Raw genomic sequence first — 14316 nt, forward strand, 5'->3', positions numbered from 1 at the left:
TGTGCCTTGGGGTTTCCCTACGTGCCCCAGAGATAAATGAGGGCGACCCAAGGAGATTCCTAGGTTTTCCAGCTGACTTAGGAGCTGCCATAAGCAGAGGGCCCATGGCCACCGGGACACGTCCATTCCACCACCGGTGTGCAAGCAGGGCCCGAGGGTGGGTTTCCACATGAAGCCAGGGTCTCGGGCCTCCCAGTCCTATGGACCCTGCCACTCCGGTGTCCACTCTGTTCTGACACGGCCAGGGAAGCGCCTGCGAGCTGAAGCTGACCATGCCGGGGCGCTCTTCCTCAGCCATCCTCGCCAGGCTCCACTGAGGGCATGACGTCGTTATTCCACCTTCTAGGTGAGGAAAGTGAGGCTCACGGAGGCCAAGTGGCTTCTCCAGAGTCCATGCCTGGAACCGCCTCCCGGGTTTGCACTCAAGCCCATCAGACGCCACAGCCATCCTGCCTCGGCCCCCTTCCAGGGCTCTGCGGGCCCAGGTTCTCGCTGTGGCCGGAAACCAGAGCCCGTCCCCTGGGAGTGGACCACAGGGCTCCCAGCGCCACCGCAGCCGGCCCCTGCCCGACCGCAGTGCCTGCCCGGCCCTGCCGCAAGCAGCAACGTGATTTCCCGAACTTTCTCCACCACGGCAGGCAGCGTTTACCATAATGGCCCCCTTGAGGGGTTGCTGGTCAATTTTCCCGGCTTGGTTCTCTATTTATTTTAAAAGGGAAGGTGGCTGAGGCCCAAAGGGGACTGTGGGCCACCCCCACCCCCATGACCTCCACGTTCATCTCATACTCTGGCCACAGTGCATCATTTCAGCTTAATTTTATTTCCTCTTATAAATGGGCACAGCACGGGAAGTGTTAAAAAACAAAAACAAAACAAAACGAACAGAAACCCAAACAGTTCCTTCACAAGGCTGGGACAGGTGAGGACCCGCGAGGGGCAGGTGCCTCAGTTGCTTTTTCCAGTCTTTTTCCTCCGCTTTTTCTTATTCAAAGTTTTGGCCATGAACTCAGGACAGGTGTGGTTAATAAACAGGTTGGGGTGGGGGGAGGACAGGGAAGACCCAGGGGAGGGAAGGACAAGCGCCCACCCCCACCAGGCCAGGTTCTCGGGGAAGTGGGGGGGGCGGGGGCGGGGGTCTGTACAGGAGAAAGGACACACAGGAGGGACACTGTCTTCGGGGGCTCTCTGGAGCCGCGCTGCCTACGGAATATTTACATGCATTCGCCACGCTGGGGCTGCCACACCGAGCCATCGGGGGCGCCTGGAGTGCTGGGGTCATCAGCCCTTAGATGGCGACTCCTGACCCAGTCTTGGCGTCTCTGTAAATCTGTACACAGTTTGTGGGCTTCTATTTACAGGCAGGAGGCCTGAGAAGGCAAATCCAGGCTGGCAGCTGTCTATCAGAAGTTCAGGAGAGCCAAGGAGGAGGCAGCCACCCCCGCCCCAGAGGCAGAGGGGTCTGCCCCACACCCAGGCCCCAGCCTAGGGGTCTGGAGAGGTGGCTTTGCCAACCCCAGGGAGTCCGGCCCCAGCATCCCGAGCCACTGCCCGCAGACTCCCCAGCCGGCCCCAATGCCACCTATCGCCTCCACAATCAAGGTGACCAGCCTTTCAGGAGAGGCAGCCCTTGTGGTCCCCACGGAGACAAAGCCCGGGCTCTGGAAATCCCAGCTAGGGGGTGGGCGAGCCCCCAACTCCCTAAGAGGTACTCAAGCCACACGGGCTCCCTCTCCTTTGGAATCGGCTGCACCCAATGTACCTAGGAGCTCCAGCTCCTTTTAACCAACCTCTCGTGGGGAGTGTGGCCGGCAAGGGTGGGTTTGGGCTGATAAATTTCATCAGGCTAAACCCTGCACATTTGGCTGGAGTCCAGGGCTCTATGATGGTCACACCGGGCCTCTTCTAATGATACCGAGAAGAGACAAAGTCCCAAGCCCTGAGCCAACTCTCAGGCTGTGAGAGGCTGGGCCTGCTGGGGCCAGGCTGGGGCACACAGGCCTTCCCAGCCCTCACCGCCTGCCTAAACCCGGACCTGTGCCAGCCTGGACTCCGCCCCCACTCCAAGCTCCAGTCCCAGGTAGGGGCACCCCTTTGGGACTGCACACAGAGGCTGCACCCACTGCAGGGGCTCCCACACAGCCCAGCTTCCTTGGGGACCCACACCCCATCTCCTCCATGCTCTGGTTTCTCAGCCTTGGTCTGCCCAGGCCTCCTCACCAGAGCTGCTGCCCCAGACAGCAGCCGCCCGGGGCAGGTAGAGGGAGGCTGGGACTTTCGCCTTCTCCACCCTTGTGCCCCCGTCTGCTCCAGGGGTGCAGGTGAGGGCACATCCCCACTGGGGCCATGGTGCCTCTCCCCCACGCCCACCCTCTCAACAGCTGGGCTAGACCTGTTCGGCTCCTCCAAGCCCCCAGGCCCTGCGGAGGGGCCCTTTGGGGTCTGAAAAATGCCCCAGCCTAGAGGCAGGATGGTGGGAAGAGCAGGCTGTGGGAGGCTCCTGGCAGCCTTGCTCGGGCACCGCCATCCCTCACCCTGCAGAAGTCTGTTGCCAGGAAGTCTTGAAAGGGAACAGAAAAAAAAAAAAAATAACAAAAAAGCAGGTTCCTGATTGTACTGGGGTTGTGGGTAAGGGGTAAGGGTGTAAGCACCAGCCAACCACAACTCAGACCACATTCCTTGGCTACAAGAACCCCCAACAAACATAACCTCCCCCAAAGGAGATCTGTGACCCCCACACTTAAAATATCTATGGAAGTGGCCCCACTTACAAGGGTAACAAAGGGAGAGGAGGGCTGGGGCCTGTGCACCCCCACCCCACCTCCAGCTCAGCCCTGGGCCTGGGCTGGCACCTGGTGGGTGCTTCCAGCGACAGGGCCACCCAGCCGCAGCCAAGAGACCCGCCAGGTTGTTTGGCCACACCAGCAGGCAGGGGTTCACAGGGAGGGCCTGGGAGAACCCAGGGTGGGCTGAGGTGGGCCTGGCAAGGCCGGTGGGAGAGGGTGCAGAGGGCCCGGCCGCAGGGCCCACCCTCGCAGGCACTTTGGAGACGTGTCCTGGGAGGCAGTTGGCCCCTAGCGCAGAGCAGGAGGGGGGTGGGGTCCGGGAGCCCCACGGTGTGCCACTCCCCACCCAGCCCACTGGCCCTGGGAGCCCCAAGCCCCCACATCCCGGGGCCCAGCTCCAGAAGCAGCCTGCTTTTCTCAGCAAGGCTCCCAGCTAGAGGGGGGCTGGCCCCGACTTAAGCCCTTGATGGGCTACAGAGGGCAGGGAGCGGGCAGGGAGCAGGCAGGGAGCCGGCGCGAGTGGTGTGCAGAGCCCTGAGGGCTGTGGCAATGCCCCACCACACCACCCCTCCTCCAGGATGAGGGCAGCACCCCGCGGGAGGGGGCTGGCACAGCGGATGGGGTGGTGTAGTTGGTGTGAGTGTTGTGGCGAGGGGCTGAGTGTGACCGGGCAACTCGGGACCCAATATGGGCTGATTGTTCCCGCTCTATCTGACCCTCCCCAGTGAGACTGGAAGCTGGAGGCCAGAGTGGTGCCAAGGTGTGGGAGGGTGGGGAGGGGGGACAGGCAGGTCACACCGCCACTGGGTGACGGTGAGTTGCATTGTCATAGTGTCTGGGGTGTGTGAGAAGTACATGGGAGTAACCATCTTTGGAAGAATGCGTGTGTCCAACATGTCTTCATTGGCTGGGTGGGCGGGATTGTGTATGGTTTTGTCACTGCGTGCTTCTGTCTTTGTGGGTGACCTCATGGGACATGGTGTCTATACAGAGTCCACTAGCAAGAGGGAGGGCACAGCAACCATTCCCCCTTACCAGTGGCCAGAGCACCCAGGAAGCCAATTCCTCAGGGGCAGATTGGAAAAGAGGTGACTGTGCATGGGGGGCAGGGGGTGGTTGGAGAATGAACCCACAACCCTGGGGAGACCAGGGCAGAGCAGGCTGGTGACAAGGAGTACCATCTCACTCGGGCAGAAGCCCTGAGCAGGAGCGAGCAGTGCCGATGATTTCAAGGGCTGAGCTTGCCAAATGCTTGTCCGAGAAATCAGCTGAGTGCCTCTCTGTTCCCCAAAGGGGACCACAGTCAGCCCAGCAGCCACCAGGTTGGGCCTCCAGCCTCAGCCCCAGCCCTCCTTCCGGCAGCCAATCAGGAGCTTCCTTCCTCCTGCACTGAGTGAGGTCCTGAAGCCCCAGGCTGCTGGGGGCACAGGGAGGGGCCGGGAGAGGGAGGAAGGGGTGAGATGAGCTCTTAAGGGCACAGCCTGGGCAGACCTTGCGAGGGTGGACAGAGATGAACTGGGGCCAGGCTCCCTCTTAGACCCAGTCCCAAGCCAGGGCTGGTGGGGCCGTCCCGGCCGGGGACTGGGCAGAAGGGCGGTGCTGCAGCTACGGGGAGGCACTGTGGCTCCACTAGGCATAGAACTCCTCCTGCTTGTCAGGCTTCTGGTACGTGACGCTTGCTTGCTTGGGCTCTTCCAGCGTGTAGCTGCCCTCATCCTTCTTCTTCATGCGGTAGATGAGCAGTGTGATCAGGAAGGCGGCAAAGAGGGCGCCCACCACCCCGCCCACAATCACAGCTGTGGGAGAAGAGGGCAGCGGTCACAGGCCAGAGGGAGGTGAGTTCAGAGCCTCGTCAGAGGCTGGTAAAGAGCCCTGGGCGGGGGGCGGCGAGAGGCCCGAGGGCTGAGAGTCCATTCTAACACCACCAGCGCTGCTGCCACTACGGGTCCTGCTGCCGCCTGGCCCCCTTCCGACCCCCACACGAACTCATCAGATGCTCATGCGGCACAGCAAAGGACAAGCCACCTACGGTCCCCGTCAAAGGGAGGTGGCCGCCAGCCAGCAGCTGGTCCAGTGTTTTCTACACCATTAGAAAAGCCTGTCGACTAAATTACAACACATCCCAACTACAGCAGAGTTAACAGATGTGCAGCGAGAACTGATTACGTACAAAATGGGTGTCCCCCTCCTACAGGTGAGGAAAAGGGAGGGAGAGAGCGTGGCTTGGCCCAAGATGCGCAGATCCTAAGTGGGGAGCAGCGTCTGGACTGTGAGTCCAGGCACTCTTCAGGGAAAGTGGCCAGGGCAGGTCTTCACGGGCTGAGGTCAAGGCCGGGGATAGGTCAAGCCAAAGGATGGGGTCAGAGATGAGGATCCAGGGTATGAGATCCAGAAGGGGTCAATGAAAGTGACCAGAAATCAAGGTCACAGTCTAAGGAGGGGTCAGAGGGCACCAAGGAAAGTGCTGAAGTGGAAACTGAATCAGGGTCAGTCCTGGGATGGGGGAAGGAGCAGCATGAGGTGGGTCCCCAGGGCGAGTTCCCAGCTTTCCCTCCCCAGGAAACCCACCCCTGGACCTCCCTTCTGCCACGCAGCTGCCTCCCTGGGGACCCTCCCAGATGTCCTGGGCCCGGACCCGAGTCTCACCTACGAGCACCTCCTTCCGCTCCAGGATGCTCTTCTGAGGCAGCTGAGCAGCCGAGCTGCCTGAGTCGATGGCATTGTCGAGCAGGCCGGGGCCTGGGGGGGCCCCCTTGGGCAGCCTTCCGGGTGGAGGTGAGGGCTCGGCTGCGGCCCCTCCCACAGCCACCACCTCGTTGGCTGTGTCTGGCTGTGTGGTTTCTTCCTCCGGTAGCTCAAAGTCCCCACTGGGCCCCCCACTCACTGGCGCCTCCGGCTCATCCCGGAATGTGGTCAGGAAGGACTCTGGAGTTGGAGTCTGAAAGGAGGGTCGCGTGAGCCCCGCAGCCAGGTCCCGGCAGCCTCCGTCTCACGGCAGCCCACCCACTCCCCACGCCCGTGCCCAGGGGAAGGCTGTTCACCATGCACATACTCGAGCGGGGCACTGTACTAGGCGCAATTTGTATATTTTACCTCTCCGGGAAGGAGGCACTGTCACCCCCAATTTCCAGAGTAGGACAGGGGCTGGGGCATGAAGTGACTTCCCCACGAATACACCGCTGGCAATTAGTAGAAGCTAGACCAAAACTCGGATTATCCCACTTCACGCTCTGTATTTCGAACCGATCCTACACCGCCCACTAGGCTGGTCAGATCCTGTCTGCGCCCTGTGTCTAGCCTTGCCGCTCCAGCTGACCCATTAATAAGCCTTGGGGGTTCCTCCTGAGAAGCCATTTCGGGGCACCGGGTCCCTGTCCACCTGCCAGGGGCAGAGGTGAGCCCCTTAGCCTGGAGGACGTCCCAAGAACACCTCTTGGGGGCTGGTGTCCAGGGCAGGGCCAGAGCTGGGATCAGGGCAGAGGCATAGCTGCTTCCTGGGTGGGCCTGCTATTGGACAGAGAAGAGGCCTGTACAGAACACCAGAAATCTGGGCTCCAGGTCCCACCCCTGTTTGCCTTCCCGCCTGGCCAAGTTCTGTAGATGACCAGGCGATGCTGCTATCTGCTCAGCAGAGCAAGGCAGGGCCTGCTGGAGCTGACCAGGGACAGGAGAAGCCGCGCCTGGCCCGAGGCAGTCCACGGCCGAGGGTCCTCCTCTGTGAGTGTCAGCAAGGGCCTCACTCCCCAGTCGATGTCGCCATGGGCCCTCCTTACCCACTGTACCCAGCTTTTCCTTGACCATCCATCCCTGTCATGCCTGAGCTCTCCAGCCAGGTCCCTTCAACCCCTGCCCCCATCCACAATTCCCAGTCATACTCTGGCCTCTGGAGCCACTGCTGGTTTCAAGTCCTGACCATGGCTGACTGCTGCGGGCTGCTAAGACTTGGGGGAGTGGCCCCCTCTGTAAAAGGAGAATGACAGCGTCACCCCTGGGGTGGCCATGAGGCTGAGAGGTGGCACAGGTATGGTGCTTTGCTCCGAGCCACCCAGGAAGCCCATCGCAAGGGTGAGCTAAAGGTCCTTCCCCATAGCCCAGCTCTCAGTAACGGGCCAGTGAAAATAACGGCCACCACGATGATGACAGTAACAATACTGAAACTTTTGAGTTTGTGACCACTAGGCACTGTTCTAAACACCTGGCAGGTCAGGAGACTAATCCTCACAACACGAGGACTCGCTGCCTCTCATTTTCTCCTTTTCACAGAGAAGGAAGCAGAGATAGAGAAAGGATCCTAAAATGGGACAAAATGTGGCAGCGAAGCACTGCTGGAGCCGCCTGGCTCCTGTGTCTGTGGGGTTCACCAGAACACTCAGGCCCCTAACACCCCCCACCATGTGCCAACAACCCCCTCAAGTTAAGTCCCAGCTCCCAGAAGGCCTGGCCCTTCCTCCATCCCTATCAGTCTCAACCACTGTCCTGGCTGCAGGACTCACATCCAGCCTTGGCCTTCCAGCACACGCCTCTCCCCACCCCTGCTGGCTCCCTGACACCCCCCAGCCCCCGCCCAGTGCCCTTTTCCCTCCCCCAGGCCCCACCTCACAGGCCTCCACTCTCACAGCCTGGCCTCTCCCAAACTGCTCACCTGAGCCACCTCCGTAGGCCCAGGGGCAGTGGTCCCCAGCGGTAGGGTGCTCTTCTCCGGGATGTCGGGCTCTCCGCTGGTAGCTGGTCTGGGAAGGGCCCTTGGCCTGGAGGTAGCTGTGCTCACCAGCTTGGGTGTTGGGGCCTCTGTGTCCAAGACGGCCACTGTGGTGGGAGGCGAGGGCGCTGCTGGGGTCGTGGCCCGGGCCGTGGCTGCAGTGGTCAGGGGCAGAGGCAGAAGCCGCCATGTGCCGGTGGTCCTTATGACAGAGGTGGTGGCCGTGGAGGGAGCTGCTGCAGGGACACTGGGGGCAGCAGTGGCCACGGTGGCGGGCACTGTGGCCATGGTCGGGGCTCCTGTGGTCGTGGCAGCAGTGGTAGCCGTGGGAATGGAGATGGTGGTGGCTCTCTGGCTTGGCTCTTCTTCAACCTCTGTCACCACTGGGGGGCTGGTGGCTGGCCCCGGGGTGGGGTTCTCAGATGGGAGCTCTTCAAACGGGGTGCCCACTGGCTGGATGTCCATGGTGGGCAGCACAGCGGGGGTGGTAGATACTGCCAGGGCCACGTCTGGGTTGAACCGCACGGCTGTTTCAATGCCTGACTCCTGCTCGAAGTCTAGAGGGGTGGGGGAGAGCAAAGAGCTGGAGAGTTGGGTGACCATGAGGGGCACGAGACCCAGGCCAGGAATGGCCACTGAGATTGGGGGACCCCACCCTTCGCTTGTTATACCATTTCCCCAGGACAAGATGAGGTCATCAGGTAGCTGATGGGTGGCGAGGGCTCCCCAACTCCTCTGACTCGCCAGGAGTCCCTAGGGCACCACCTCTTCCAGGAAGTCTTCCCTCACTATTCCAGCCAGTCGGCCTGCAGCGTATAGCAAGTTGAGCCCAGGCAGAAACTAAGACCCTACTGGCTGCAAATCTTGCTGGACCCTGGGATGGAAGAGGGCAGGCAGTGGCATCCAGGAAGATCAGAGCTGGGAGCATCTTCGCGTGATCCGCGACAGGAGGCCTGGCTCTCCTGGTGGCACAAGCGGAAGGCTGAGGGAGAAACAGCCCTTCTCGAGAGACTGGTTGAGCAGTTAGTGACTCAAAGCCTGGCCAAGTGACAAGGCTTGGGAAGAAACAAAAAGACAGCAAGAGAAGCAGCAGACCAAGCTTTCAGGGCCCAAAGGAGGCAGAGAAGGGGTGGGAAAGAGCTGGGGGATTTGGGAGTAGAGACCAGACCCATCCAAGGGAGATTTTACTCAGTGAACTGGGAAGAACAGAAGGTGAGATTTTAGAGGACACTAGCGGCCAGGGGCTGCAGGGGCCAGTTTCGTGGCATGAAGAACACCTCCCATTCCACCAGACCCACCCTGTCCCCTCACCGGGCAGATCTCGGCACAAACACCCCCTCTTCACAGCTCTCTCTCTGGGCCAGACCCTGACACCTATGCTGAAGCCCCCCAGCGGCGCTGAGAGGAAGGCGTCTTCACCACACTCACAGCTGCGAACAGACTCAGGGGAAGGGTTAAGGGGCTCCCCGGTAAAGCCAGATTCAAACTCTGCACGCACCCCTCCCTGATCTCACTTCTCCACCACTGCCCTCACCCTGCCACTGGCCACAGCTGAATGGGCCTCAGGGAGCCACCTGACCCCAACGGAGCCAAACTAATCAATCGTTTCTACCCAAGATTTGTCGCTAAACTGAGGTGTGACCACTAAGTTCCTCCCTCAAGGGGTGTGAACGGCGCTGAAGGTGGGTTACTTAGGGGCATCTGCGCCCCCCTCCTGGGCCGGGGGTCTGCAGGAAGGCCCAGGAGTACACAGACAGGGCACGGGAGCAGAGTCCCGGCGGAGCTCGGGACCTGGTTCCGTCCTGTTAGGCCCCGCCCTGCCCGACTTGCAGGCACGTCGGCCCCACCACCTGCATGGGTTTCTGCACCTGGCGGCCAAAGCCTCCGGTGGACGCTGGAAGCAGGTGGCTCTGGCCAGGGGAAGGGGAGGCACTTACAGCCCGAGCCCGACCCCGAGTACAGGTCGCCCAGCTCGTCATCGGGGAAGGAGTCGTCGTCTCCAGAGCCCTCCAGGTCCACGGGCCGCTCGAAGTTCTCGCTGCGCCAGCGCTGAGTCTGGGGAGGGCACATGAGCACAGGCTCAGCATCTGAGGCCCCCAGCCTGGGCAGCCCGAGGCACGACGGCCAAGACCACGCGGGAAGCGCATCGGTGCGGCCTTCGTGTCGCAGACAGGGCCGATCACACAGGGACTAGGCAGCAGCCCCATCTTCCTGGGGACCCTGGTCCCGTCTCCAGGCCCTGGTCAGAAGCGCTGGGTGGGAGAACCCGGCATAGAGCCAGATGCTGGATTTGAGTCCGGCTTCATCACTCATGAGAAGGTGCCCTGGGGCACCACCTAGACTCTCCAGGCCTCGGTTTACTCACGACTGTTCAGCCACCAAGCCCACACGGGGTGGCAGTGTAGGAACACACAGGCAGGGGGCACAGGCTGTGCACGCCCCGGTGTGGTCATCCACCCCAGGACAGAGAGAACTTGACATGGGGCAGGGAGGCGGGGGACAGACATCAGCCCAGGCCACCAGAGAGCACGTGCTACCCTGAAATGCAGACTGCCTGGGGCGCCGGAAGCCTCACACCTCAAAACCCAGGAGGGCAGTCAGACAGACCTGGGTGTTGGGGAGGTCTGGGGTTCTGGGAGGGGAGTTAACTTGGTTGAGAGAGGTGGGGGGAAGGAACAGAAGTGAGCAGGCTCCCCCCAAACAAGAAGTCAGGCCTCTCCCTCCCCACCTCCCAAAGGGCCCTGGAGTGAAGTATGAGGGTCTCAGACAGGTCAGGAGAGGGAGAGGGGCTTCTCCCAGCGCCCCTCTCTAGGCCCGAGCCCTTCTCAGCCAGAACCTGGGAGGGATGGGGGATGGGCTCTTGGGTTCAGACCGTCCCTCTCCACTGCACCCCTGGTGAGAACCCACACTGCCCCCCAAGAGGGCAGGCTGGCCCTGCTCCTCCTCTTGACTGTTTCCCAGCTGAGCCTGCCACTGTGCCGGCCCAAGGATTTCCTGGAGGAAGGCGAGCGCAAGGATTAGCCCTGGGCACTTAAACAACTGGAACAACAACTCCAACAGGGAACAGAGTAAGCAAAGGCGCCAGTGAGGAGGTGCAGCCTGGCTCTGGCGGCTCTCCCTGCCCCCAGCTCCCCCAGGGGCCTGGAGCCCCAACCCCTCAACCACAGGATTACAGCCGGCCATACCCCACCCAGCCTCTCCACCCTGCCCTGGGCACCCTTCTGTTTCTGGAATATTCTGACCTCCTAGCCGCTTTCATTCATGCTGTTCCCCAGGAGACTGCACCTTTCCATCCCTTCACCCTTCCATTTTCTGCCGACTCTCATGTCTTCGAGCACCCTGCAAGGCTCCTTAGATCATCCTGTTTCTGAATTCACATCCAGCGCCCCGGTGACCGCATGGGCTTGGCGCGCACGGCCCTGTGACTGGCCCTCCCCGCCCAACTCTGGAGGAAGGAGCCCCTGGCTCCCTCAGTGCTCAGGAAAAGCTCAGGGAAGAATGGAGCTGGAAGAGATGGGTAATTCCTGCAGCAGAGGCGGGGAGGCTGGGACGGGGCTGGGATGTTCCATCTGTGTCTGGCCGATGACTGTCTAGGAAACCGGTCATTTTCCACCCTGTGCATCAGAATACTGTACAAGCTGAGCTCAGCGGCTCAGCAGGCTTGAGGCAGAGAGTGAGACTCCGGGGCAGAGGGGTGTGGGCGGGAGAGGCTGGGCAGGCACAGCGACCTGCGCCCACTCGCCTCTACTCGGGCCCCTCTGGAGTTCAGAGGGAGTTGGAGAGAGGATTCCAATCCTGGCATCCCGCCTCCAGCTTCAACCACCTGCTCCAGGCCAGTCAGGGCGGGAGGCCAGGGCAGAGAGCCAGGAGAGCCACTCAGCCCCCAGCCCACCCTACACTGTCTCTCTCTCACACACACACACACACTCTCTCTGTCTCTCTGTCTCTCTCTCCAAGTAATGAATTAATCAGTATTTACTTGCTACCAGTGAGTCATGGAGAGGAACAATTAGTATAATTGCTCCTGTGGCTAATTGCTGGGTCTTCCTCCATTTTAGACATTCCCAAAGCTCAAAGCAGCTATGGTCCAACTTCCCCGGCCCCATCTGCCCAGGAGAACAAGTCCTCGAGTCCTGGAGCGAGAGAGCAAGAAGGTTCCCGGAATCCTGGCCTCCACATCTGGCCAGCCCGCGTCTGGCCAGACTCGAGCTCCCCCAGGGCCACACCACAGACGGGACGGCCAGGGCAGGGCCAGGCCCCCACTCCTGGGCGTCCTTGTCCAAGTCCCTGTCCTTCTAGGCACCACAAAGTAGTGGGAGACCTTGAGCTGGGTGGAGGGATTCAAAGAAGACTGTGATCTCTGGGGATCCCCAAACTGGGGTAAAACGGGGAGGGGGGCACAATAGGCAGCCCCCTCATGATTCCTCGGGGATCAGTGCTACTTCCAACCCCTAATACCCTGCCCCCCAAAAAGCCTGCATAAGCCAAAGACCCTTGCTCCCCCTCCCACCTCCAAAGCCACACAGACCCCTGAAATGACACAGAGAACAGAGAACAGACCCAGCACAAACACTCACCTAAAGGCAGCCACAGAGAGGCGTCATATGCCAGCATGCCTTTGGGTGCAAGATGCATTACGGGGGGGGCAGGTCCTGGGTGGGGTTATGCTGGGGGCGGGGCACATGCAGTGCAGCTCTGAGGTTCAGAAACAAGCAGGGCGCTTCCTGTGAACCCGCCGGCCTCCACTCAGGTAGCGCTCACCTAGATACTATTCATCCCTAGCTCAGTAGCCATTGACATGACAACCGTTACCATGACGACCGACTTCTCCATGCTAAGGACCAGGAGCTCCAGCTCCCCATAGAGATGGGGGGCAGGAGAGGGAGAGATCAGGGAAGAACAGAGGATGACAGGGAGGGGGAGGGCAGAGAACTGGGTGAAGCAGCAGGGCAGAGGGAAGACAGGGGTGCAGAGGGGCACCGGCGGGCACGGGGGAGGGGGTGCAGGGAGGACCTGGTGCGTGAGCAAGAGCAAGGGAGAGGAGGTGAGAGTGGGAGGCAAAGGGAGAGAATTCTCTCACATCTTAATTTAGCCTCACGCGCTTCAGACAAAGCTGGGGAAGGGGCCACCGGTGATTTTCCGAGCCTCGTCCAAGAGAACATTCTTCCCAAGCTGCCCTGAGATGTGTGGAGGGAGGGGTGACGATGAGCCTTCACCCCGAGCTCACCCTGGGGAGCTCAGTGGGCACTTCATGCCCAGACACCTCTGGCCTATGGGGGAGGAGCGGGGTGCAGTGGAGTGCCTCCCCACAGCCGCTAAGCACCCCTCTGTCACAGCTGGGGGAACCAGGACTCAGTGGGGTGCAGGCAGGATCTCTACAGGGGGCTGGTAGCCGCAGCTCCCAAGGGGACAGAGAGGACAGAGGTGGGGGCTGGGAGTGAGGCCCAGAGGCTGCAGGGAAGCCTCAGAAGTCACGGATGGCACTAAGAAGACAGAGACAGGAACAGCCTTTGACCCCCAAATGACCTGTCGTTTGCATAATCCATGCATAATTAGCATAATTATTCAACCCACTCCCTTAAAGGAGAGCTGAATCCAATCCTCCAGGACCGCTGGCTGGCCACCCCGACCCACAGCCGCCTCCACACACCCAACACACACACACACTGCGGCAGGCCACCCACCCGACGTGCTGTGCACGTCCTCAGCCTCAGCCTCATGCACACAGCAGCTCAGAGCGCACACCCACGCCCTCAAAGCCACCCCCAGCGCAGACATGCGCACAGGACGGCTGCCCCACCCACCGTCCCTCACCCAGCACCTCAGGCCTGGTCTCTCACACCCTCACTGAAGGTGTTCACACACAACAGTACCCCTCTTCTCAGAACACAGCCCACCGATAGCCTCTTAACATCTCCTGGCACGCGCGTCACCAGGACACACACACGTCCCCAACAAGCACGTGGGCTAAAGCACACACCGCTGCCCACATTCCCGAGAAGGCAGCCTCGGACCTCCACACCCTCCTGCCTTGTAACCCACCTTTTCTCAGGCCCCCCAGACTGAGGGTGGCGGCTGGGGGGAGATGTTCACTACCACAGACCTGAGCCCCTGCTCCCCACAACCACCACCAGGCACAGATACCCCAGAGGAGGCTCCTGGAGCAGCTGCAGGAGGGCAGAGCTCCCCAGGGGAGTTTGCTCGAGGCTCTCAGGGGTTCGGAGGCCCCTACCCGCCCCACCACAGAGGGCGCTGCCAGGTGCTGGACGCCAGCAACCTGCACCACAGATGTGGGTCTCCCTGCTCACAGGTGCGGGCACTGGGCTTAGAACTGCAATGCGAGTTTCGTGCTCCCACATTCTGGGCTCCCTACATACAAGCCGCTGTGACCCTCAGCCCCCGACAAGACCTCAGATCAGTTACCCAGTTGTGTCCCACACCACCCACACCAGCACCAACTGCTCCCAAATACCTGCTCCCGCTCCCCACGCCACCCACACAGCCCTGATTAGGCACAAGCGCCACATGCTGCACCCACCAGCAGGCCCCTAACACCTGCACCCCAACCCCCGGAACACAGCCGCACACTTATGACAGGCGGCGAGCTCAGACGCCGTCCCCATGGCCTGCCACAGCCCCTGCCACCATTCCCCAGCGCCCCCGCCAGCACCCCATCCTGAGCTTACCTGCAGTCTCACCCCAGAGAGACACCTGAGGCTCCCGGCCCTAAAGGGACTGGAGAACCCAGCAGTGACAAATGGTGCCCCTAATTTGCCACCTACCACCAGATCCTCTTGGGTCTAGAGCAGCGAGGTGGTCAAGGGTCTCATGGCA

The 14316-nt window shown here is 61.2% G+C and overlaps 1 protein-coding gene across 1 annotated transcript; it reads right to left on the reverse strand.

Annotated features, from left to right (window-relative positions):
• Positions 1 to 800: 800 nt before the first annotated feature.
• On the reverse strand, positions 801 to 12315 carry SDC3 (syndecan 3). Its single transcript, XM_004679410.2, has 5 exons — positions 12295 to 12315; positions 9420 to 9537; positions 7426 to 8039; positions 5430 to 5721; positions 801 to 4579 (listed from the first exon to the last, which is right to left on the reverse strand). Exons 1-5 carry the CDS (start codon positions 12313 to 12315, stop codon positions 4413 to 4415), a joined length of 1212 nt encoding a protein of 403 aa, XP_004679467.1. The 3' UTR covers positions 801 to 4412.
• Positions 12316 to 14316: the final 2001 nt, after the last annotated feature.

This window comes from Condylura cristata, unplaced genomic scaffold (assembly GCF_000260355.1).
Source record: "Condylura cristata isolate star-nosed mole 26May11 unplaced genomic scaffold, ConCri1.0 scaffold00008, whole genome shotgun sequence".
Taxonomy (NCBI): domain Eukaryota; kingdom Metazoa; phylum Chordata; class Mammalia; order Eulipotyphla; family Talpidae; genus Condylura; species Condylura cristata.

What these genes read in the sequence shown, in the direction of transcription:
- SDC3 (XM_004679410.2), bottom strand. Translation starts at nt 12,315, where the DNA reads ATGGAGAAGTCGGTCGTCATG. An exon ending in CTCGGGGTCGGGCTCGGGCT is followed by an intron (nt 8,040 to 9,419) that starts GTAAGTGCCTCC and finishes CCACCCCTCTAG; the next exon opens with ACTTCGAGCAGGAGTCAGGC. An exon ending in GGCCTACGGAGGTGGCTCAG is followed by an intron (nt 5,722 to 7,425) that starts GTGAGCAGTTTG and finishes CCCTCCTTTCAG; the next exon opens with ACTCCAACTCCAGAGTCCTT.